We start from the raw sequence: 27,123 nt of genomic DNA, 5'->3' as shown, positions 1-27,123 counted from the left end.
TCCCTCGGACTACCATTTGTTACCCAATTTCAAGGAATGGGTGGCGGTACAAAGATTTTATTCAAACGAGGAGGTGATTGCAGCAACTAATAGCTATTTTGCAGACTTGGACAATTCCTATTATCCGGAAGGGATCAACAAATTAGAACAGTGTTGGACGAAGTGTATAAGTATAAAAGGAGACTATGTCGAAAAATAAAAAAGGTTTACCTCAAACATGTATGTGGTTTTTATTTTTGCACGGACTTTTCAAACGCCCCTCATGGGAATGTTCGGTGATAATTGATATTTACAAAATATCGATGTCATACGTTTAAGAGTCGTAGTTTCAATATCGATCATTAAATCCTTGCAGCAGTGTGGCATCGATGTTAAAGAGGAAGCCAGGTTACCTGTTACCATTGTGTGTACATTTTTCGTCCTTTAAACAAATCTGTTTGTGACGTGTCTCATAACGGCGCCAGAACAATTCATGTCAAACTTGGCGACGACTAAACCTGGAATACTGGGTACCGTTGTAGCTAAGCGTATTCATTGGTCATTCAGTTCACGTTTTACTGGTGTCAGGTAGTATATGCCAGTATTGCGTGAAATGTTTTCTTTCCAACTGTTAAAAAAATGTTACTTCAAATTACGTGAGTATATTTTCTGTTTATGATACGCAAGAATTACTTTTGATCTACTTAAATACAGGTTGTCCCTGGAGGAATGGTGAGAATTCCGGGATAAGACAGGAATGATCGTTTGGAGGAAAACAGTAAGAGCTACGAGCGCTTCATGTTCGATAGTGTGAAACAAATCTCTACGACTGCAAGCTCTTTAGTTTCCTATTTTGGGGGATGGTGGTATCTACCGAAAAAAAAACAAGATCAAGTAAACGCGGGCTCTAATGTGGACACCTTAAGAAATGGCTCTGAGCACTATGGGACTTAACATCTAAGGTCCTCAGTCCCCTAGAACTTATAACTACTTAAACCTAACTAATTTAAGGACATCACTCAACACCCAGTCATCACGAGGCAGAGAAAATCCCTGACCCCGCCGGGAATCGAACCCGGGGACCCGGGCGCGGGAAGCGAGAACGCTACCGCACGACCACGAGCTGCGGACGGACACCTTAAGAGCTATGAATCCTTGTCCAGTAGAAAAGATATGTTTCACATTAGCGCAGATGAAAAAGTGTGCATAGCTCTTTCCTTGTTTAGTTTTGGGCCCATGTTTAGTGCTAGAGATGGGCAAACTGAAACACGTAACTGTTTCGAAACAAATGAAACAGTACAATGTAAGGTTTCGATACGATGTTTCGAAACAGTGAAACAGTTTGTGTTTTGTAATCTAATAAACCTACACATTTTATCATCTTGAATGTCTACTGTATAAGTATGTCCATATAAACATAAATGAGGTGCGAGAGCGCTAATCATATCAAAGAAAGTATGAAACTATCACTTAGGCGTCTTGGCAGTTTCGTATTTCCTGAAGCAAATGCGCTGCTTCGTGTCGTGTGACTTTCATACTTTTCAATTGGCTGAGGACAGCCATAGCTGAAGACAGAAGAACCACCACGAACGGAACTGGAGGTGGGAGCGAACTGCAGAAACAACGGATATGCTACTGGGATTCCCACATTCCGTTAGTATGGGTAATATACCATTTCCATGCACACAAAGGGAATCATTGTGGATAATAGGCACCGTGACTATAGGCTCACAAATAATGCCAAATAATTCGAATAAATAACAAAATATAACAGAAAAATTTTGTCTTTTAAGGTGTTTCGAACCGTTACTATAAATTCACTATGCTTCCCAGCCCTTCCCGTTCACCATTACACTATCAGTGATACGTCAAACAGATTGCTTGCAATTATACCTACATCAAATTTATGTATATGTCTAATAACTGTCACTTTACGCTTTTTTTATTCAAACTGTTGTAGGCCTACTTGCGTTTCTTAATATGATTACTGTACATGACCAGAGAAACGTATGTTGTAAAAAAAAGTGTAATTTAACTGAATGATTTTCACATATTTATTATTTTGAATGTGAATAGTATGCGTTGTTTTATTGTTTGGTTAGTGTTTACAAAGCAGATGTTACGCCATTTCAGAATAGGACAGTCAGATAGAAACGAAGCTTTATTTTCGGATATTTTAAGCTTCATGCTATTGCTTGTCAAAAAGATTTCGACACTCTTGAAAGTGTTTCACGAAGCGGTATGTTGTGTTTCAGTACCTATACCGAGCCCGAATCTCGTCCGACACAGCGTGGAATGAAACATCACTGTTTCGATACAATTAGTCCGTTCCAAGCCAAGGTGGACTGAAACAGCCTTATTTTGAAACAACGATACAGCTTCTGTGTCTGGCTCGAGATCGAATCTGGTCCGAGACAGGGGCGGAATGAAACACCACTGTTTCGAAACAGTGAACCACAGCCGTTCCGAAACACTGAAACAGTTCCATGTATAGGTACACTGTATCGAAACATAGAAACAGTGGCCAAGTCTATTTAGTGCACTTTTTTGCTTCGAATGATCGTTACTGTCATATCCCTGAATGTTGAACAATCCTTCTGCGACATCCTCTACAAGCGATCATGTAAAGGAGGCCAACATACCCATAATTAAGCTTTCTCAAATGTTTGTGCTCTGCCGGTATTCGAATAATTTACTCGGTCGTCTGTTACTTTGAAAGATAATTATTGTGTCTTTTTTTCCGTTTTCCTTCGTTTAATTATATCGAGCGATACAAACTTTTCACTCTCTCTAATTCTGTCAGAGTCTGCGTATCGTTGAAGACTTCACGATATGGCCGGCCGGAGTGGCCGAGCGGTTCTAGGCGCGACAGTCTGGAACCGCGCGACCACTACGGTCGCAGATTCGAATCCTGCCTTGGGCATGGATGTGTGTGATGTCCTTAGATTAGTTAAGTTTATGTAGTTGTAAGTTCTAGGGGACTGATGACCTCAGAAGTTAAGTCCCATAGTGCTCAGAGCCATTTGAACCATTTTTTTCACGATATGATGCGGCAGTGAAGGGACGTTGTATTCGTCGACAAGCGATGGCAACGGTTGTTACTTTTTACGTTATTACGAAAAACGCTACAAAAGTGGAAGAGAATTCCATGTTACCCTAACTGTGGAGTGAGCAATAAGAATAAATTTATATCTGGATTATTAGTGGAACTACGAACAGATAATAAAAAGCATTACAATCAGTATGTAAAACGTTGTCGAAAACATAAGTTAATTATTGATGTACTTATTGATTAATAAATATGGCATCAGATGTATTTGTGTGTTGCGTTCACGCCGTTCTTCAGGGAGCCCTGAAAAATATTTCATGCAACTAAAGATAGGCAACCCAACTTACATCATATACTACCAGCATGGATGTGTAAGTTGGGTTGCCTATCTTAAGGCACATGCAATATTTTCCAGGACAGTTTTACTTTGCCCACCTGTGTGCCGGGTACAAACGACAACTGTTTACAACATACACAATGGTGTTGATGAAGATGAGACGAACAAATTGATGCAGGACATTTGTGGTTACCAAGCCAGGAAAGAATCTCAGGCCGTCCTACAAAAGCCTCCTAAGCTACAATGCATGAGCGCAGCGAGAGTTTATTTCTTTTTATTGCAAAAAGTGTCCTTTTTACGTCAACATATTGTGAATTTTCACAGCAAAAAATGAGCAATTACATCGTTTTTCCCTGACTGGCTTTCTTACTACGAAACTTCTGTCCTTATTTAGGTTAAGTTTCGATCAAATTGTAAACGTAATTAGTTTTCCAAGTCTTCTTCCTTTACTACCCTCACGGGAAAGTGCAAAGCATGTTAACGAAATAGCTGTCTAAGACGGTGACTTAAGAGTGCGAGAGGATATTGAAAATCTCGCGTGATGCGCATGCGCATTAGCTTAGGTGGCTACTGTAGACCAATTTGGTATTGTATACCGGCCTGATAGACCAAAATTGTTCCGTATTAATTTGTTCGTCTCGACTTCACCAACAACAACGTGGAACTTAATAATCATTTACCGTTTACACCCTGTATATGCATCACTTAACATCGATGTTAGATATATCGATGTTCTGAGATCGATTATTATCGGCTATCGGTGTTTATACTCCAACAACGAAATCGAAATCAACATCGACGATTTGCCAGCATAGCACATGCCTAACTTTAAATGAAACTTAATCAACACTTCCGCATCACTGACAGATTGTGGATAGTAGTATGAGGGACACCTTTTTAAGTTTTTACCACCCAGATGTTGGTACCTTATATATATATATATATATATATATATATATATATATATATATTGTTGATATGATGAAAATCACTGTTTGTGCGTGTCACACAAAAGCACTGCGAATATCTGTTTAGGGATTTTGAGTGCTACGAACAAAAACGGCCTATGAAAACGGGTGTTCCAAACTTTTACGATCAAAAGCTAAACTATTGTAGAGAACCAGTGATCACAAATGAATATTTCAGACAATACGACGTCTTGAGTGAGCGATACGTGCTACACGCTTGTTTATAACCTGCTTTATGTTTCTGCATCGTCGTTGATAGCGCCACCTATTCATTTCTGACCGTGTCGAGTACACGGTTTAGAATCTTATTTGCCATCTGTGTAGTTTGACCCTGTGTGTAGGACCAACAGCCAATAAATAAACAGTACATACACTCACGCCTAGTTTGACTGTATGTCGATTAAAAACGAGGCCAGCTACTTACTTGTGGGCGGGCGCTCCTTGGGGTAGCAGATGCGGAAGAGTCCTTTGGTGCGGGTGTAGTAGTAGTACTTCTTGTTCATGTTGTCCAGCAGGTTGTCTTGGCCGCCGCGTTTCGCCGCGTATTGCTGCACACACAAACAGAGACACGTCGTCAGCGCATGATAAAAACTGTAAAATCACAGGGTGGTCGTAATTAACTTTCGCTACTTGGGCCAGGGCAGACGGAAAACTATTTACCGTATGCGTAGGCAACTTTATAGGAATGATGTTGAGACTGTGCAGTGCAGGATTTGCGTTGTTAGTAGTGTTAGTGTAATGACTTGTCGTTAGGTGCCGGTACTGGTACGGCGTCGTAGGATTGACAAACAAGCACCGATGTACATTACAATGACAGACAGTCAACGTGGGTCTGGACAAGGTGAGTAGGGATTCACTCGTAAAGCAGTTTTATCAAATCAACAGCAATAGCACTGCTGCTCTTCGCCAGTATCGACGCTTTAATGGAATATGGAGAGGTCCTCTATCCACACTGTGATTGAAGAACGCGATTCGGAAGGTCGAATTAATTGTCGTTTTTGGAATTGCTCCTGGGAGAGACCGACGGCCGATTTCGCCAAAAATTGTTGCAGAATTTCCTGTTGCCATGGCTAAGAATGCTGGTCACAATATGCGATCATCAAGCAGTGCACAAGTTCTGTCACGACAGGTAAACATTCCATGGTCCACCGTTCGAAAAGTGCTGTCGAACAATTGTGAAATGGTTTCTCTAATGCGCTTACAGGCAGATGGTACGCAATTAAAAAATGTTTCCCTATCATGTGGAAATTAAAATGTATTTCTTTTAATGGTTTATTCAGTATTTATCTTCCACGTGTCCTTACAAATGTTTCAACAGTGTTTCATTATCCTACGATCACTAGTTTTTCATGGGGCCCTCTCAAGTAGCGGAAGTTTAATTGTAAGCGCCCTCTGCACCCAAGAGTAGGCTGTAGTTGGTTGGAGTGGCCGACGAAATAAACGAGTATTTGTGCGATTGACAGTAGATACAGTCTACGATGGGTGTTTGCCCACTAGAGCTGATGATGGTACTGTCTATTGAAAATGCCGTCCGTGACCACTGACTGAAATGGTTTCTCAAGAATTTACATTGCGTTGATAATTGACCATGGAAGTGCGATTTCTAAGACTTAACAGTATATCGTGGAATTAAAGTTAAAATCTTCTGGGTTGTTAGGCCGCTTCATATTTCCTTCTAAAATAGTCGACGTTTAGAGTTTGGCGTATTTCCTACAACACTGATAATATCGAAAGTTATACCAGTGAACAAAAAAGCCGACAAACATGATCTCCAAAATTACCGACCAGTTTCAATGGTTCGTATTTCCTCCAAAATATTTGAATCTCTCATTTGCAGCTAACTAAACAATTACTTTGAGTCACATAATCTACATTCGAATAGTTAATTTGGCTTGCGCAAGGGAAGTAATACTACCACTGCTGCCCTCTCAATTGTGAATGAATAGTTTCACTTCTTTTTTGTGATTTAAGAAACCCATTTGACTGTATTTCTCATGATATCTAACTTGCTAAACTCAAATTATATGGTGTGCAAGACTCTGCATTGGCAGTAATTGTATCATACCTAAACAATAGGAAACAGTTTGTCAGAAACAGGCACTCACAGCTACAAGAAGTTAAAACAGTGGTCCCACAAGGTTCTGTCCTTGGGCCCTTCTTTTTATATAATTGCAGTCTATGATTTACCTCACTGTGTTCCCAATTATGTTATTTGTCGTGTCGATGAGACATCATTGCTAGCTCAGCATAAGAACACATTAGTTCTTCAAGATATGATTCAAGATGGCATGGAAGCAGCACTAATTTGGTGCTCATCAAATATACTGCTGTGTAACCTGATAAAAACCAGCAGATTATACTAGGATTGTCATAAGAGGTAGAGGTGAAAACAATTAAAATTCTAGGAATTCAAGTAGACTCCAAGTTAACTTGGGAAACACACATCAACCATACCTGTGCAAAATTATCTCGAATTTCTTGTTTAATGCTGAAACTGAGTGGCGTAGTAAGAAAACAATTTCAGTCCAATGTAGAGTATGGGACGCAGATATGGGGACATTATCCTCACATCAGTAAAATTCGAAAAATTCAAAAGAATATGATATGGGCGATGAGCAATGCTGGTAGATTAGACACTGCCAGGCACTATTCATAGAGCTCAAAATATTAACAGTCATTAATCTATCGGATTTTGAAATGAGGAAAGACATACACCACCATAACACTAGATACAAAATAAAATTAGAAACAACAAGGCACAGGCTGCCAAGAATAGGGAATTCCCGTCTAATCAACAGCTTAAGGATATTTAATAAACTTCCATGTTCTGCCCGATCAGCTCACATAACCAGTTTCGGAAGCAAACTATGAAACTGGTTATTTATTAATCCTTTTTATTATGTAACTGAATTTGTGAATATAAAATCAATTGACATTAATTTTTAATTTCGTTATGTGACGTCACAGACTGTATTTGTTTATTATTTTATTGTATATCCTATGATTTCTAGATTCTATTTGGAATATTTGATGCTCATTGTAGGAAAATGTAATATGCTATCAATTTAAAATGCCTATTCCTACTCAGGTGGTCATTGATAAAGACTCTGAAGGGTGCTCCTCACCACTTCTTCCCTTCACCCAGAGACTGCCTCGCATGGTGGAGTGAAGGGCTCACCTTGCTTTAGAGTGTGCACTGGCGACAGTGGTAGTGGCTTGCGAGTGGAGATTCGATCAGATGAACAGTAATTACTGGAGGGTCTTAGGCAGCGACACAAAGAATCAGTGCCACGCATAATGACCTATCGATACTCTCAGAATTTTCTGAAAAACAACATTTTCATCTGCACGGTTTCGACGGTAAGGACATTTTCAAGTGGAAAGTTTCATCCTTAACCACCCATCAGAATATTTAAGTATCCTCTGATAGATATAAACATTTCAAGCGAGAGTCGATATGAGATTTCCACTCTACAGCGGAGTGTGCTCGAGTCAATATAGTTCGTATCCAGCATCATCGCAACAGCTGCACAAGTCTCAGCAAATGGCTTACTGCTGTGTACATTATAGCAGTAAGTTCGTAACATGAACGAACTTTCTCAGACCGTTGCTGATGTCTTGAAAATGTGGTTGGGCACTATGTTTAGTACACCGTACATCAAGTTTTGGAAAAGTGCACGAAATTTTCCACTGGAGTATGACCCAGCAAACTGCAGTCCTGGTGACTGGAAGTAAAGCTAAGAGTGAAAGACGAAAATATTGGACTTGAAAAGTATGGCATGACTTTGTTCTAAACCCAGAACAAGGAAATATATGGTTGTCACCGTGTACTCGAATACTAGTTTCATTCAGTTGTAGCTAGTGGAGATTCTACTATTGGCCAAGGCATTCTGTCGGAAAGTGTACTACCCCGTGATCATAAGGACACATACTATACAAATTTTACTAAATGTAAGTAATTACTTAATTCGTAATGACCATTCCCTCACCGAAATCACTTCTCGTTATTGGACAATTATCTCAAGGCGTAATAATAAAACTTTCGTTTTGTTGACTGTCATACCACTCCATTGGGCTACATGGAACTAATACCTAAGTGAACAATCTGTTTACCAGCTGAACGTTAAACTACACTCCTGGAAATGGAAAAAAGAACACATTGACACCGGTGTGTCAGACCCACCATACTTGCTCCGGACACTGCGAGAGGGCTGTACAAGCAATGATCACACGCACGGCACAGCGGACACACCAGGAACCGCGGTGTTGGCCGTCGAATGGCGCTAGCTGCGCTGCATTTGTGCACCGCCGCCGTCAGTGTCAGCCAGTTTGCCGTGGCATACGGAGCTCCATCGCAGTCTTTTAACACTGGTAGCATGCCGCGACAGCGTGGACGTGAACCGTATGTGCAGTTGACGGACTTTGAGCGAGTGCGTACAGTGGGCATGCGGGAGGCCGGGTGGACGTACCGCCGAATTGCTCAACACGTGGGGCGTGAGGTCTCCACAGTACATCGATGTTGTCGCCAGTGGTCGGCGGAAGGTGCACGTGCCCGTCGACCTGGGACCGGACCGCAGCGACGCACGGATGCACGCCAAGACCGTAGGATCCTACGCAGTGCCGTAGGGGACCGCACCGCCACTTCCCAGCAAATTAGGGACACTGTTGCTCCTGGGGTATCGGCGAGGACCATTCGCAACCGTCTCCATGAAGCTGGGCTACGGTCCCGCACACCGTTAGGCCGTCTTCCGCTCACGCCCCAACATCGTGCAGCCCGCCTCCAGTGGTGTCGCGACAGGCGTGAATGGAGGGACGAATGGAGACGTGTCGTCTTCAGCGATGAGAGTCGCTTCTGCCTTGGTGCCAATGATGGTCGTATGCGTGTTTGGCGCCGTGCAGGTGAGCGCCACAATCAGGACTGCATACGACCGAGGCACACAGGGCCAACACCCGGCATCATGGTGTGGGGTGCGATCTCCTACACTGGCCGTACACCACTGGTGATCGTCGAGGGGACACTGAATAGTGCACGGTACATCCAAACCGTCATCGAACCCATCGTTCTACCATTCCTAGACCGGCAAGGGAACTTGCTGTTCCAACAGGACAATGCACGTCCGCATGTATCCCGTGCCACCCAACGTGCTCTGGAAGGTGTAAGTCAACTACCCTGGCCAGCAAGATCTCCGGATCTGTCCCCCATTGAGCATGTTTGGGACTGGATGAAGCGTCGTCTCACGCGGTCTGCACGTCCAGCACGAACGCTGGTCCAACTGAGGCGCCAGGTGGAAATGGCATGGCAAGCCGTTCCACAGGACTACATCCAGCATCTCTACGATCGTCTCCATGGGAGAATAGCAGCCTGCATTGCTGCGAAAGGTGGATATACACTGTACTAGTGCCGACATTGTGCATGCTCTGTTGCCTGTGTCTATGTGCCTGTGGTTCTGTCGGTGTGATCATGTGATGTATCTGACCCCAGGAATGTGTCAATAAAGTTTCCCCTTCCTGGGACAATGAATTCACGGTGTTCTTATTTCAATTTCCAGGAGTGTATATGGTTGTCACCGTGTACTCGAATACTAGTTTCATTCAGTTGTAGCTAGTGGAGGTTCTACTATTGGCCAAGGCATTCTGTCGGAAAGTGTACTACCCCGTGATCATAAGGACACATACTATACAAATTTTACTAAATGTAAGTAATTACTTAATTCGTAATGACCATTCCCTCACCGAAATCACTTCTCGTTATTGGACAATTATCTCAAGGCGTAATAATAAAACTTTCGTTTTGTTGACTGTCATACCACTCCATTGGGCTACATGGAACTAATACCTAAGTGAACAATCTGTTTACCAGGTGAACGTTAAACTACATCCAGAGAAAACTGTAGAAACTCAGTTTTACATGTCATATATGAGCTTTGCAGCGCCACAACTTTATGAAACCCCTGGTGGAGATAAGCGCTACTTCTCATGCGGGTGCGGAAATGCAGGCAAGCACTTTGCAATACTGAGGGCAGCGTACAACAGCTCGCAGTCCCACTAAGAGGTAAAGGGAACCCGTCTTTACGAGCTTGGTTTTCCTCTTGTTTTCCTGTGAGGCGATGTCCTCTATTTTCTTGACCCTCAGCTTCAACGAAGATAGAATATCGTGAATTTCTAACAACACTGGTCTTCCTACAATTACGCTGATGGACCTGTTTTGCTTCGTCCGAAAACTAACTGTAGATACTTCACGATAAAGGATGACAGCCAAAACAGTTGCAGGCTGTCATCCTTTATCGTGAAGTATTTCAACAGTTGCTGTTTCAGCCACGTTTAAAATCTCGTAACCGTAGATACCCATGCAGAATACTGAAGATCACGAAAGGTAATATTCCTCAACGATTCTTCCTCGACTTTAGTGGAGATTTTCAGAGTAAGAATGTTGAGCACATGATTCTGCCAGGCGGTAAAAAATTAAAAGCTTTTGTGTATAGCGCGGTGATTTACTACAATTACCAAACAATATTTGCGGACACTGAGAGAAGTGGTAAGGCAGAGGACGCTGAATGGGAGGACGACGGTACAAATAGTTGTCTGGGCAACCAGGATAGGCTTTCCACACTTCCACAAATCCCTTAAACAATTGTCGGGATGCCTCGACATGTTCCTTTCCAATCCATTTGCTCCGTGCCTAACGACCGCGCCATCAAGGGGACGTTATACCTCAATATTCCTTCTGTCTTCTTACTGCGCCCCAGTCTGTCTCGTCTAAAGGAATAACAATCACTAAACTAACTTTTCAATTCAAAATTTCACATTCTTTGCACTGCATAAACTGTTTCGGTGTCACACCAACCATATGTAGTTCTTATTAGTGTCACGGCTCTCTAGTAACATATTATTGCATTTGCAAATACAAGCGACGTCAAAACTGAACTGCCTTAAGTCCCAAATCACCATACAAATAGTTCAAATGACTCTAAGCACTATGGGACCTGACATCTGAGGTCATCAGTTCCCTAGACTTAGAACTACTTAAACCTAATTAACCTAAGGACATCACACACATCCATGCCCGAGGCACGATTCGAACCTACGACCGTAGCAGCAGCGCGGTTCCAGACTGAAGCGCCTAGAACCGCTCGGCCGCAAGGGCCGGCAAATCATCGTACACTGCTCATTCGTGACACAGTGTCCTTTCTACTTACCACCTAAGACAAAAAAAGGACGCACCACGTAGGAATTAAAAGGAATTACCCAGTTGGGATGGAAATCGGTAGATGTGTTGTACATCTACAGACAAACAAATGATCACAATTTTAGAAAATTTGACTTATTCAAGAGAAAGAGCTTCACCAGCTGAGCAAATGAATGAACCGTTGCTGCACCTCCGGCTCTTATGTAAGCATTTATTCGGCTTGGCATTGATTGACAGAGTTGTTGGATGTCCTGAGGGATTTCGTGCTAAATTCTGTAGAAATTGGTGCGTTAGATCGTCAAAATCTCGAGGTGGTTGAAGGGTCTTCCCATAATGCTCGAAACGTTCTCAACTGGAGGGAGAGGTAGGGTTTGGCAAATGCGAAGATAAGCAGTAGAAACACTTGCCGTGTATGGGTGCGCTTTATCTTGCTGACATTTAAGCCCAGGATCGACTGCCACGAAGGGTAGTGAAACAAGGCGTAGGGGCGCAGAATATCGTCGACGTACCGCTGTGATGTAACGGTACCGCGGATGAAAACCAAAGGGAACCTGCTAAGAAATGAAATGGCACCCCAGACCATCACGCCTGGATGTCGGGCCGTATGGCCAGCGACAATCAGGTTGGGATCCCACCGCTGTCTGGCGTGTCTCGAGACACGTCTTCACTGGTCCTCGGGGCTCAGTTTGAAGCGAGACTCATCACTGAAGACAATTCTACTCCAGTCAGTGAGACTCGAGGCCCCGATGACCAGCGAAGACTTGTCTGGCGGCCGTGCGGTTCTAGGCGCTTCAGTCCGGAACCGCAAGACCGCTACGGTCGCAGGTTCGAATCCTGCCTCGGGCATGGATGTGTGTGATCTCCTTAGGTTAGTTAGGTTTAAGTAGTTCTAAGTTCTAGGGAACTGATGACCTCAGATGTTAAGTCCCATAATGCTCAGATCTATTTTTGAACTTGTTGGTGAGAATTTCTGCTGCCTGTTACCGTGTTTACCAAACCCTACCTTACCAGCAAGGTCGCTGGATCTCTCCTCAATTGAGAAGCCTGGAGCATTACGTTATGTGGCGTCATAGCCCCGAAATTAGGCACTGGTGGAAATACTAATTATTTTTCGCCTTATGGTATCAGCAACAATAAATATCCCTGAATGAGATTTTCACTCCGCAGCGGAGTATGCGCTGATATGAAACTCCCTGGCAGATTAAAACTGTGTGCCGGACCGAGACTCGAACTTGGGACCTTTGCCTTTCCCGGGCAAATGCTCTACCATCTGAGCTACCCAAGCACGAGTCACGCCCCGTCCTCACAGCTTTACGTCTGCCAGTACCTCGTCTCCTACCTTCCAAACTTTACAGAAGCTCTCCTGCGAACCTGACAGAACTAGCTCTCCTGAAAGAAAGGATATTGCGGAGACATAGCTTAGCCACAGCCTGGGGGATGTTTCCAGAACGAGATTTTCACTCTCCAGCGGAGTGTGCACTGATATGAAACTTCTGGAAACATTCTCTAGGTTATGTCTAAGCCATGTCTTCGCAATATCCTTTCTTTCAGGCGTGCTAGTTCTGCCAGGTTCGCAGGAGAGCTTCTGTAAAGTTTGGAGGGTAGGAGACGAGTACTGGCAGAAGTAAATCTGTGAGGACGGGGCGTGAGTCGTGCTTGGGTAGCTCAGATGGTAGAGCACTTGCCCGCGAAAGGCAAAGGTCCCTAGTTCGAGTTTCGGTCCGGCACACAGTTTTAATCTGCCAGGAAGTTTCAACAATAAATATCCTTGAACTGTAGAATACCACGTCTTCCTAAATTGACTGTTTTTCAATAGGTTGGGCTCATGAAGTTAGTTTGACCACAAGCTTACACAACCTAAATTATCCTAAGGACAAACACACACATCCATGCCCGAGGGAGGACTCGAACCTCCGCCAGGATCAGCCGCACAGACCATGACTCTAGTGCCCTTGACCGCTCGGCTAATCCCGCGCGGCCAATTTCTTTGTAATGTGAGCCTAAACACGACTACAGTTGACGCCGGGCTTCGTGTGAAAGAGCGTGCAATCAGTCTTTTCCTGAGTTGACTCAACAGAGGCGCTAAGAAAACAAAATTGTAAGTATCTCACGAAACACCAAATAAACGGTGTCTGACAACTCTTAATATGTAGTATCATACGTTACGGCTGAGTGTGTTGCTTGCTAATGGAGAGTAGTGTATGCATGGAGTGAACGGGTGTTGCGAATGTTGCTGCTTGCTCAAAATCTACTCCTTCCAAAAAGCTTAAAGAAGACCGACAATGTTTGATATTTGATCCCGCTTCAGTGGCGCGCAAAAGAGACTTTCAGATTCATTTGTCTCCTCCCACTGGAGGTCGCATTTTAGCGATTAAAATTTCTTCTGCTATCATGTTTCGAATCGGTTACATGTAGGTAGTGATTCGCCGCTTCTTATATGTAATCATCTTGACAGCATAGAAGGGACTTGTATCATTCACGACATAGGCAGTATCGTCAATAGTCCATCCAGAATTTTACCAACTACTACCGTCAGTAACGAACTGCCTCGACCAGTAGCGTCCATATGAGGTACGCCCTTGCGTGACGAGGCAGCGGATCGATGTCCAGGTCGCCGCACGCCTTCACGCACTGCCGGTGACTCACTCGGCAGTCCTGACAGCCAAGTGGCGGCTTCGCCAACGCGTTCTCATTCCTTGCCTACACAGCGGGCCCTAAACGCGATTATTCCCACGTTCCAGTGTGCGGTTCCACGTTAGTAATTATTGGTGATCTTATCTAGCAGCAGGTTTTGTACTATCCCTTACATTTAACTCACTTGAGAAGTGTTCGTGTCCCAATCATGAATCGAAGTCTCCAATGTTTTATCCACAAGTTAAAAAAAGGCACCTTAACAATATCGGTTTCTTGCCTATCTTCGATCGATTTTATGTATTTTTTTCGGTGGAAGGTACTACCGTTGTTGAAACATGAAAGTCAGCCAAAGTAGGTCTCATTACAAATGATGTGGACTATATTGTAAATCTTTTAGTCAGTATAATAATGGGCAACATTAGCGAGTGGCTTACAGAAAACAGTATGCTACTTTACTGCAACTTCTCTGCGATTTCTCACACATAATTCTCAAAAAATATGACATTTCAAGATGAAATGATCTATGAAAGCTTTATTACCGTCAAGTGCAAAAATCCGCGACAGCTGAATTATTGAAATTTATTTTATTGCAAAATAATGCTAAAGTTTTTTTACAGTGATTATCTGTTACGTTCAAGCACTGAACGTATGCGGATTACAGTAGCAGCAGAGTAACCAGTAATTTGCAGGTACTGTACACAGTATCCATGAGTCACTAAGGAATTTTAGGTTCATTCAGGTGCCTTAGTGACTCTTTGACGCTGTACATATCTAGAAATGAATGAGTGCTTTGCAGTTGCTATAACTTAAAGAGTCTGAAAACTTGACTGTGTATAATTTTAGACTCCAATGAAAGACATTCCGTTCAAATAATTAGTTAAGTCCAATACGACTCAAAATAGACATTTAGGAGAACAATCCTGCGCGTTTTGTTTGTGACGCAACTGTCTTCTGACTGGATTGATGCGGCCCACCACGAATTCCTCACTTGTGTCAACCTCTTCATCTCGGGGTAGCACTTGCAACCTACGTCCTCAATTACTTCTTGGGTGAATTACAGTCTCTGTCTTCTCCTGCAGTTTTCGCCCTCCACAGTTCCTAGTACTTTCGAAGTCATCACCTGATGTCTCAACATATGTTGTATCATTCTGTAACTTCTTCTTGTCATTTTTTTTTCTGTCTTCGTAGATTCTGCAGAGAACTTCATTCTTGTCCTATCCGTTAACCTATTTTCAACATACTTCTACAGCACATACAAGTACATATACTACATGCAACTTATCGTCTGTAGCATAGACTCAGTTGAGGAGATACTGTAGTATTTCATCAGTGAAGAGCATCTAACACTCATTCTGTTTGCATTTGATATAAAACTCATTCATTGGAAGAAACCGTACTTGTTAGCACATGATCGCGACGCAAGCAAGCAATGAAGCATCGATGACCACCAAAATGTGATCTTTCCAAGAGAAAAATTTGGAATGTACACCACATTGTCCACATGTTCAATAATGAATACAAGGGTTTAGTTGCTGCGTTTACATGTAACACGACTTCTAAAGGCGGAACACGAATGTCGGAAACCGATTTTCGTTGACGAGTTTACGTATCATTTACCGTCTTGTAAAGTCATCAGATGACCAAAAAGAATTGCAAAACTATTTAGATAAGACATCTGTATGGTGCGAAAAGTGGCAATCGACGCTAAATAAGGAAAAGTCTGAAGATATTCGCATGAGTACTAAAAAGAAATCCGCTAAATTTCGATTACGCGATAAGTCACACAAATCTTAAGGCTGTAAATGCAACTAAATACTTAGGGGTTACAATTACAAATAACCTAAATTGGAACGATCACATAGATAGTATTGCGGGTAGAGCAGAACACTTAGAAGATGCAACAGTTCTACTACAGAGACTGCTTACACCACGCTTGTCCGCCCTATTCTGGAGTACTGCTGTGCGGTGTGGGATCCGCATCAGGTGGGACTGACAAATGACATCGAAAAAGTACAAAGAAGGGCTGCTCGTTTTGTATTATCGCGAAATAGGGGAGATGGAGCCACAGACATGATACATGAATTGGAGTGGCAATCATTGAAACAAAGGCATTTTTCTTTGCGACGGGATCTTCTCATGGAATTTCGATCACCAGTTTTCTCCTCCGATTCTGTTGGCACCCACCTACATAGGGAGAAATGATCATCACGATAAAACAACATAAATTAGGGCTCGCTCAGAAAAATTTAAGTGCTCGTTTTTCCCGCGCGCCGTTCGAGATTGGAACTGTAGAGGGACAGCTTGAAGGTGGTTCATTGAACCCTCTGCCAGGCACTTTATAATGCATAGCAGAGTAATCACGAAGATGTAGATGAAGGCCTGAATCGATTTCGCTTTCAATGTTTCACGCGAATGATCTCTGAAAGTCAGCTGTTCGGTTTCTGATGTAGCCAGCACTACAGTCGTTTCTCTTAAATTAAATATAGGAGGTGGGTAACTTCTTTGCCAGCCCAGTGTATCTTCTCCTCCTTCGCCGACGTTTTTAAATGCAAGTAAGAACCTGACGACGAAAGTATGTTTAAAAATGCTTGTGCATATACAGGGGAGTGTAGCGTGCCCGAAATAAAACCGACGAAGAGAGCGAGATCAATTACAATGAATTAGATGACCTTTCTAACACAACTTCCGTATCAGCAGATGAAATAATTCTTACCAGCAGAGCTTCTGTCTCCGAATCGTGGCAGCATCAGATGACGACACTGAGGCAGGTGTTTCCGGCAGAATGAGTGATACGCTGAGAGACACTGGTAGCCAGAAACAGTAACAGGCAAGCAATAATTAATGGAGTAATGCATGAAAATGGGAGGTAGTCTTGTTACAGCATGGAACGAAATCCATCCACTGGATAGCTGGTCGTTCATCAGAAATGAAGTAATAAAGATCGTCAGGCCCAAAGGAAATTGAGAAACAATCAAAAGTAACGTACAGGAGATACAGTGATTGATCATGAGAGATACGAACACAAAGGATGATAAGCACGGGTTTTCTTACCGCACCAGCATTGGTGGGTGCGTGGTGAAGATAGCTCGCACCGCTTAGTTACGTCAGGCGAAGTAGGCGCGGCCATACTCCTGCGGAAAGTCCGAAATTCTATCGGTGTGATCTTACACAAGACTGATTCACAAGTAATGGAAATAAGTTCACGTTACTGAAAGATGGTCGCTAGACTCTCGCACTAACGACCGACAAAATTGTGCGGTGGAGTGGCTCCGTCAAAAAGATGCATCCCAATGGGCCCGGAATGTCTGCAATTAAAAAGCGTGGATAGCCATTCTGGCAATTAAATAAAAGCGGCTGGACATTTAACATACTTTCTCTCAATAAATACTGTTTCAAAACATGAGCACATTGAGGTTCTCTCGAAAACACGTCGTTATTGGCACACTTTGTGGGTAATAAGATGACGAAAAATGTCACACTGGCGGTTAAAGATGTACTTTAATTGAAGACATTCTTGTTTGGTAGAGATGTGTCCTAGCAGAACCAGCTTGTAAATTTTTTTTAGAACTTTAAAGATATGTGAGACGAGGCTAATTTTTAATTCTTTAATTCTTTTGCTAATGTATCAGTATTGTCTATGGTTTACATTCTGAGTGGTAGTCTGTGTTAGCAAACGTGTTTTGAATATTTACTAGCATCTCCGTGTCCCCTGCTTAATTTGTAAATTGTTGACAATGACAACTCACTCCTGAGAGAGCCCTCTTATTTGTACGTAGCATCAAATACAGAAAATATTCCTATTAAATTAATGAGCAAGTCCCAGAATCTTTCAGAAACGCAAAGGCGAAAGAAGAAAGAAAGAAGGAACATTGGAAACTGTTAGGCACGAACTTGCCACTTTGTACTTCATAAATCCACACCCATAACCACTACATCACGATGACCTGACGGAAGTAAAAATCGCGCAAACAGAATTGAAACTCGGCGCGCCGGCCGTTGTGGCCAAGCGGTTCTAGGCGCTTCAGTTTGGAACCGCGCGACCGCTACGGTCGCAGGTTCGAATCCTGCCTCGGGCATGGATGTGTGTGATGTCCTTAGTTGGGTTTAAGTAGTTCTAAGTTCTAGTGGACTGATGACCTCAGATGTTAAGTCCCATAGTGCTCAGAGCCATTTGAACCATTTTGAAACTCGGCGCGGTGGCTGATGGGAGCGACTGTAAATTGGAAATGCCTTTACGGTCGCTCCCATCAGCCACCGCGCCGAGTGTCAACTTTGTTTTGTTTGCGATTACAGTACAGTTATTATGTTGTAGCTTAGGCCTCATTACATTCATTATGTGGAGTTTAATTATAACAAATGGTAGCAAGAACTACGTGTCTGCTGCGTGTCGTTGCTTCGAAACGACATATTTTGATAACATGGAAGCTATGATACGATAACTATCAACCACGAAATCCAATACGGCGGTCCCAAGCGCCTCACATCGAACGCTAACGATAGTCGATAGCAATTCCTGCTGTCTTTGACACTGAATGTAACATCAAAAAGACGTCAGGCTTGTGTGAAGTCTTGTCGAGTGAGTATTACCCTGGTACAGATCGGCAGAGTCGCCGATTTCCTTATGACGTCATCGGTCTGCAGCGTGGACGGAGGCAAGTAGTCGAGAGCTGGACAGACGGACATAAAAGTGTGGCGTTCGTGGGCGCGGCAACAGCGGTCAGGAGTGTCGGACGCGGAGGGGGGGGGGGGGGGAAATCCCCGCAGCAACAATGGCGCCGCATAATTAAGCGTCGCGTCCCGCGCTGTTAATCAGGCGATCCTCACAATGAGCATTGTGTGAGCGGCGCGGCCTGCGCGTGTGGGCCGCCCAGGGACGCCGGGGATTACTTCGGCCTTCAGGCGACGCGTCTGGGTGTTAATTGTCTGTTAAGGCTTTTCAAGTAATAATTCCGTACATGAAATGTATGTAGGGCCTATGTAATAATAATACCGCGAGAGCCAACGTTAATGGCATCCGGTTATAGAGTCCTGGAACCAATTCTTTTGATGTTACAGAAGAAGCCACTTATTATTTTCCCGTACATTTTGCAATCTCGGAAAAAGAATCATTAGGAGCTTTTCATAGCTAAAGAAATGTGTTTTCAGTGACTCGTCAGACCGGTTGTGGTTGCTCACAACATGGCAATATGCCACCAAGTTGAAGCAAACGTGTATTCAGCCAGAGATTGATAAGCAGAGGACGCAAGTGGGCTGAATTATATTGAGGTAAATAGCGGACTATGAAATCCTGTCCTTGCAGACTCATTGATGGCACCGATTGTTGGGTTCACGGCTGACAACCAAACCAAGTGATCGCTGAAGTTTTCAGAGGGCATGGCCTTTTACGAGCGCAATACTTCATTTAAGGAGGATGTTGCGAATGAAATTAATTAACTTCTCGTAGTTGGTGTCCACAGCCATGTCAATTTGTTTGAATGGTAGCATGATCGCCGTTGCCGGTAATAGTTATGCAATTCCAGCCGTGTGGCCGTTATCAAATTGTGCTCTGCAGAATACGGGGTGTTCAAAAAGTCTCTCTGTAATGCTGTATGATTGTTAGGCGCGCGTGCCGTATGATTGTTCGCCTGCTTGGTTCCTTCCCTTCAAGTGGACTCCCCCAACATTCCACTGTTTCGTTTATCTCAGCCAGCGTTAGTAGTATCGTTGATGTGTGTCGTTACGTGCTGCCGTGAAGGTTTTAGTTCCTTTGTTCGTTTGTTTCGTTTTGTCACTGTTAAAATGCCAACCACTGAAAAATGTGTGTTTTTAGCCGAAGAGGTGTTCAAAGATGGCGGTAAATACACAGTTTCAGCACGCCAAACATTTAATTCAGTTTTCCCGGAGACAACACTCCCACATCGCGATGCTGTGCGAGGTTTGATTAACAAATTTCGAAGTACGGGTTCAATGACAGATGCACCGAAAAGTGGTCGTCCTAGCGTTTTGTCTGAGGATAAACTACTCGATATTTCCGATAAAATGTCCACGAGTCCGTACAAGTCAGTAAGAAAACTCGCCCTGGAAATCGATGGTAGTGTCGGAACGGCCCACACAGCTGTAAGGAAAAAATTGGAACTGTTCGCATACAAAGTGACAGTCGTGCAAGAACTGAAAAATACTGATCATGGCATGAGACTGCGTTATTGTCAATGGTTCAAAAATTTTGTTCAACAAAATGGAAGGGTAATCCATCGATGAATTGAAATCTGCAATACCCACTTTCACTGCTTCTGTTCAAATGTGTGTGAAATCTTACGGGACTTAACTGCTAAGGTCATCAGTTCCTAAGCTTACACACTACTTAACTCAAATTATCCTAAGGACAAACACACACACCCATGCCCAAGAGAGGACTCGAACCTCCGCCGGGACCAGCCGCACAGCCCATGACTGCAGCGCCTGAGACCGCTCGGTGCTTCTGTTACTGAAGAAATGTTACAGCTTGTATTTGAAAACATGATTAGACGAATTGAATTGTATATTCAACAACAGGGGGGGACACTTTCAACATTTAATGTGAAAATTTATAAGTAAAAATGAATATTCAATAAATTAATAACTTGTATTTCACTGAGTTTGATTTCGGTATATTCACTGCGGCATACGGCACGCGCGGCTAACAATCATACGGTACTGCGAAGAAACGTTTTGAACATCCCGTATAAATCCCTATAGTGTGCATATACATTGAAGCGCCAAAGAAACTGGTATAGACATGTGTATTCAAATACGGAGATGTGTAAACAGGCAGAATACGGCACTGTGGTCGGCAGTCCTATGAAAGACAAGTGTCTGGCGCTGTTGTTAGATCGGTCACTGTGCTACAATGCTGGAAGTACCCTCATATGGCGAAAGGTGGGAACACGTAATGCACCCAGGATCATTGTCAAACATGGTCGTTTTGGTGGGCCGGGTGTTGTGGTGTGGGAAGACGTTATGTTGTATGGGCGTACTGTCATCCAAATTTTTGAACATGGTACACTCACCACTCAACGTTATTTTGGCACTGCATGTGCGTCTTTTTAGGGGCTCATCTGACGCTGACTTCAATTTTATGGATGATAATGCGTGATAGAAAAGAACTGTGCAGGTGTAGGAGCTTCTGAAACAACAAGACATGGTGCGAATGAACTCGTCTGCGCGTTCCCGCAACTTAAATCCCATCAAACACTCGTGCGATGCATTGAGGAGACTCAGTTGCGGCACGTTCACATGAACAAAAGACCATCCACCAGTCGTCAACCGCACTGGTGGAGGAATGGGATGGCGTATCTCTAGAACTGATTACCAACCTTGTCGCCTGCGTGGCAGCACGTTACAGAGCGTGCACTGTCGTCCATGGTCACCACTCACTCTGTTAACAACCACGTCCCGATTTTTACAGCGTGGGAGGTAGCATCATGAATGGCGGTGAGTTCAGTGTGTAACTATTATCTGTTCTATGTACCTATTGTCTGCTAGTCTCATTGTGCATTCTTTTCAGTTATCTTCTGTATTGTATTCTGGTAATTCTTCAGATGCGTGGTCTAAGCTTCATAGAGCTATGTTACTTGGCAGTGACACACCGTGCGGAAGTTACTTTCGCCAAGTTTTGCACATCATTATACAGGGTCATTCAAAAAGAATACCACAACTTTAGGAATTTAAAACTCTGCAACGACAAAAGGCAGAGCTAAGCACTATCTGTCGGCGAATTAAGGGAGCTATAAAGTTTCATTTACTTGTACATTTGTTCGCTTGAGGCGCTGTTGACTAGGCGTCAGCGTCAGTTGATGCTAAGATGGCGACCGCTCAACAGAAAGCTTTTTGTGTTATTGAGTACGGCAGAAGTGAATCGACGACAGTTGTTCAGCGTGCATTTCGAACGAAGTATGGTGTTAAACCTCCTGATAGGTGGTGTATTAAACGTTGGTATAAACAGTTTACAGAGAATGGGTGTTTGTGCAAAGGGAAAAGTTCTGCTACTGTAACTGGACTACAGTATCTGGAGATGTTAGAGAATTGGCTGTTCCCTCAGCTCGAACAAGAAGCACAACAATTCATATTTCAGCAGGATGGAGCGCCACCACATTGGCACTTATCTGTCCGTAACTACCTGAACGTCAACTACCCGAGGCGATGGATCGGCCGCCAGGCAGCCCGTGACAGAGCACTTCATCACTGGCCTCCAAGAAGCCCTGATCTTAGCCCCTGCGATTTTTTCTTATGGGGGTATGTTAAGGATATGGTGTTTCGGCCACCTCTCCCAGCCACCATTGATGATTTGAAACGAGCAGCTATCCAAACTGTTACGTCTGATATGCTACAGAGAGATTCAAATGGCTCTGAGCACTATGGGACTATGGTCATCAGTCCCCTAGAACTTAGAACTACTTAAACCTAACTAACCTAAGGACAGCACACAACACCCAGCCATCACGGAGCAGAGAAAATCCCTGACCCCGCCGGGAATCGAACCCGGGAACCCGGGCGTGGGAAGCGAGAACGCTACCGCACGACCACGAGATGCGGGCATGCTACAGAGAGTGTGGAACAAGTTGGAGTATCGGGTTGATATTGCTCGAGTGTCTGGAGGGGGCCATAGTGAACATCTCTGAACTTGTTTTTGAGTGAAAAAAACCTTTTTAAATACTCTTTGTAATGCTGTATAACAGAAGGTTATATTATGTTTCTTTCTTTAAATACACATTTTTAAAGTTGTGGTATTCTTTTTGAATCACCCTGTATATACCTTGAAGAGCCAAAGAAACTGGTACACGTGTCTAATATCGTGCAGGATCCCCGCGAGCACGCGAGAAGTGCCGCAACACGGCGTGGCATGGACTCGACTAATGTCTCAAGTAGTGCTGGAGGGAACTGAGACTATGAATCCTGCAGTGCTGTCCATAAATCTGTAAGATTACGATAGGGGGTGAGATATCTTCTGAACAGCACGTTTCAAGGCATCACAGATATGCTCAATAACGGTCATGTCTGGAGAGCTTGGTACTAGCGGAAATGTTTAAACTCAGAAGAGTGTTCCTGGAGCCACTTTGTAGCTATTCTGTACGTGAGGGGTGGAATTTCCGAAGTCCGTCGGAATGCACAATGGACATGAATGGATTCAAGTGATAAGACAGGATGCTTACTGACTTGTCACATGTCAGAATCGTATCTAGACATATCAGGAATCAAAAAAATGGTTCAAATGGGTCTTAGCACTATGGGACTCAACATCTTAGGTCATAAGTCCCCTAGAACTTAGAACTACTTAAGGGGCTCCGGAACGCCCTATACTTGCAATGTTAAAATAACGCTTATAAATTACATCTTTCCTCACAAAGTATTTGAGGTAGGAAGTTGAACTTTTTACAGATTATTTATTGGAATATGGGCTACAACTTAACACAGGGATTTTACAAAATTTTAGTTCAGTTATTAAAGATGATTTTTTTTTCAATTGTAATGAAAATTCACAACATTTTTTTGCAATTTTTTATTTATATGTTCAAAAATATACAGTTTTTTGGAAAAAGGCTGTGTTAAATTATGCAGAAGGTACTGTGCAACATTTACTGAAAGTTTGAAACAAATATGTTTGGAAGATCCTTAGAAAACATGTAATTAGTATGAGAAAATAAAAGTTTTGGGAATCGAGCGACAAAGATTGGATTAACTTTTTAGTGCATTCCAGGTCCATAGGATGGATTATCTTCATCCTCTGCAAACTCCTCCTCCAGCTTCCTCTTGTTCCTCCTCCTGTTTACTCTTGCTTGTATTTCTAGACTCTTTACAGCCCTGTCTGCAGCCCGAAGGCGTTCCTTGTCTAAAGCAAGCATCCCTCGTACCATGTTAGAACCTATCTTCATTCCCATATTTCTAAATACCTTGCACCTTACAATGTTGCCATCATTGAAAGTCGCAACAGCAACTTTACTTTTACTCATTATTATACTTCAACAAAACAGAGACTGAAGAAACAGAATTAAATACGAATATTTTCGAGATAACGACAGAGTAAATAAACATGAAACAATCGACAATCACACCAGCGATATATATTGAACCATCACGGGTTAGTGACAACACATACTTTATCTCACATCACTAAAATGTACCTGATGAACACGTACGTTAATTATAACACCATTTGACAGCAGTTTAACAGCGCCACAGTGGGTCACGCCCATGTAGAACACATTTCAAAAAAAATTTAAAAATAGTTGTAGTCTTCGGAATTGAATAAATTATATATCTATTAAAAGGTAATAGTCTGCAGATTCAGAAAACGCAAAAAAGTAAAAATTGAACTTTTCATGATTTTGAGCCATTCCGGAGCCCCTTAAACCTAACTAACCTAAGGACATCACACACACCCATGCCCGAGGCAGGATTCGAACCTGCGACCGTAGCAGTCCCGCGGTTCCGGACTGCAGCGCCAGAACCGCACGGCCACCGCGGCCGGCTATCAGGAATCCCGTATCACTGCAACTGCACACGCTCCACACCATTGCAGAGCCTCCACCAGCTTGAAGAGTCACCTGCTGACATGCAGAGTCGATGGATTCATGAGGTTCTCTCCATACCCGTGCGCCATGTCACGAACCGCGCGGCCCCTCCCGCCGGAGGTTCGAGTCCTCCCTCGGGCATGGGTGTGTGTGTTGTCCTTCGCGTAAGTTACTTTAAGTAGTGTGTATGTCTAGGGACCGATGACCTCAGCAGTTTGGTCCCTTAGGAATTCACACACATTATTTCTGCTTACCCGTACACGTCCATCCGCTCGATCCAATTTGAAACGACACTCGTCTGACTAGGCAACATGTTTCCAGTCATCAACAGATCAATGTCAGTGCTCACGGGCCCAGGCAGTTGTCAACCGTGCTGATGGAGGAATGTAATGTCCTACCACTACCAGCATTGTAGCCTGCATTGGGGCACATTGTAGAGCATACACTTTTGTTCATGGGTATCACACCCCCTATTAAGAACAGCAGTGTAATAAGTCCAAGTGAACATCACGAATCGCAGTGACTTCAGTGTAATTATTGCCTTTGAATAGAAGTGTATTTTCTGTTCGTCTCACTGCCTATTATTTTGAGTTACCTTCTGTACTATACTACAGCGGTTTCCTAGTTTAGCAGTAATTCATCATGAGAAAATTTTGCACACTAATGTAGAATGTCATTAACGTCGTGCCATACAGACTGTAGTTGTATTAAGAAAACATTCCGAAAATAACAGCTCGTCTAAACTGTGCTTTAGCACATGTCAAAATCTAATAATCTTGTCAAATGCATACATCGTCGTATCCGTATGCTGGGTCTTTTAACCGTAAGACGCATTCTTGCCAAGTGCTATCTTGACGTCCGGTCTCCCTTTCCCAGTGTGCGATTTGCACGGGGGGGGGGGGGGGATGGGAGGGATTTCCCCCCCTCTGCATCAGACCATCCCCTCCTCTGGTTTTAGTTTATGCATCCCAACCTGGGATGTTTATTTCCCACGCACTGGAGTAAATCTTTACATATAATTTAAATTTGTGGAGCCGAACACTGAAAGTTTTTAATAAGTCTTACTATTAATACTATTAATATGTTTCAGTTTTCTATCATCAGAATAAGTACAGCTTTTAACGAATGTGCCTCTACTTTCTGAATTCCCCTCGTATACCTGTATATAGATGATTTTGTAAATAAGCTTTACCTATAATGTACTTTTAAAGATATAACAAGGGATAGCCTTTCTGATAGTGCATACGCATGAATAGTGAGTTTCGGCATTAACATCTATTTATAAATAGCTGTTTAACCATACGTAACGCCATGATCCAAGCTAGTAACATACATAATTCTACTAACCGCCTAAGATGGTTCAAATGGCTCTGAGCACTATGGGACTTAACATCTATGGTCATCAGTCCCCTACAACTTAGAACTACTTAAACCTAACTAACCTAAGGACATCACACAACACCCACGAGGCAGACAAAATCCCTGACTCCGCCGGGAATCGAACCCGGGAACCCCGGCGTGGGAAGCGAGAACGCTACCGCACGACCACGAGATGCGGGCTAACCGCCTAAGACATCCCCACCACTAGCAAAAGCACAAATCGCACATTGCCATTTCCGAAACAGATACGTTAACTCATACGTTCTTGACATCTTATTTCCTCCTCGTTCTCTTATTCAGTCTCCTCCCAGCACGCTGCAACCACCGAACCACCGTTTTACTGAGAGACCGTACCGGAAGCGATATTCAGTGTGTAGTATCTTCGCACAATCGATACCACGCAGATGGCTGCCATCGTCGAAGGCTCTGACGTTGGCAGCACGAGTGCACCGGTCGTCCACCAGCGGTCGCTATTACAAAGGGCACCCTCGAAACCCGAACGGCACCAGGCAAACGCCCTTCTGCGGCAGCGCCACAAGGGCCGTAGACTCGACCGCATAGAAGGTGCCGTCTGCAGCGGCAGCGCTTCAGTATGCTGATGTCCTTGCCCTCTAGCCTACTCTTCAGTGGTCCCAGCGCTCTCTCCAAACCCAGTTTACCGCTTGGTGCAACCAGTGACTCCTTCGAATCAGTCCTTTCAAAACACAGGCAACGCTAGAGAACAAACCACTCCCTTCTTCTGGCTCCCTCATTTCTACCTGGTCTCCCCATCTCCTTACCATCCAACGCAAAGCCCATAGTAGACTCTGTCTCCTGAAACTCCTGTCTGGCCAGACATGGGGACTGCAGCCTTCCACCTTTGTTATGCCAGAGATGCCCCTCCTAAATTCTATAATGCCTTCCAAATCCTTGAACGCCATGTGCTCCGCCTCGCTTACAGTATCCGTCTCCTTCCCCCCCCCCCCCCCCCCCACGAGGATCCTCTATGACCTCACCCCCTTCCCACATCTTCTCTTTTTCCTTTAACACATCCGTATCCTCTAGACCAACCGCCGCCTCGATCC

The 27,123-nt window shown here is 43.6% G+C and overlaps 1 protein-coding gene across 2 annotated transcripts in view; it reads right to left on the bottom strand.

Annotated features, from left to right (window-relative positions):
* Window positions 1–27,123, bottom strand: part of LOC126162986 (uncharacterized) — a 337,797-nt gene that overhangs the window by 156,511 nt on the left and 154,163 nt on the right. For both annotated transcript variants that reach the window (XM_049919842.1, XM_049919843.1), the window contains exon 2: window positions 4,758–4,881. In XM_049919842.1, coding sequence (XP_049775799.1) covers window positions 4,758–4,881 — 124 coding nt within the window. The remainder of the gene's footprint in view (window positions 1–4,757; window positions 4,882–27,123) is intronic.

The sequence above is a fragment of the Schistocerca cancellata genome, chromosome 2, assembly GCF_023864275.1.
Source record: "Schistocerca cancellata isolate TAMUIC-IGC-003103 chromosome 2, iqSchCanc2.1, whole genome shotgun sequence".
NCBI lineage: Eukaryota > Metazoa > Arthropoda > Insecta > Orthoptera > Acrididae > Schistocerca > Schistocerca cancellata.
The sequence above is the reverse complement of the archived record's forward strand: the minus strand, read 5'-3'. Positions and strand labels throughout refer to the sequence as shown.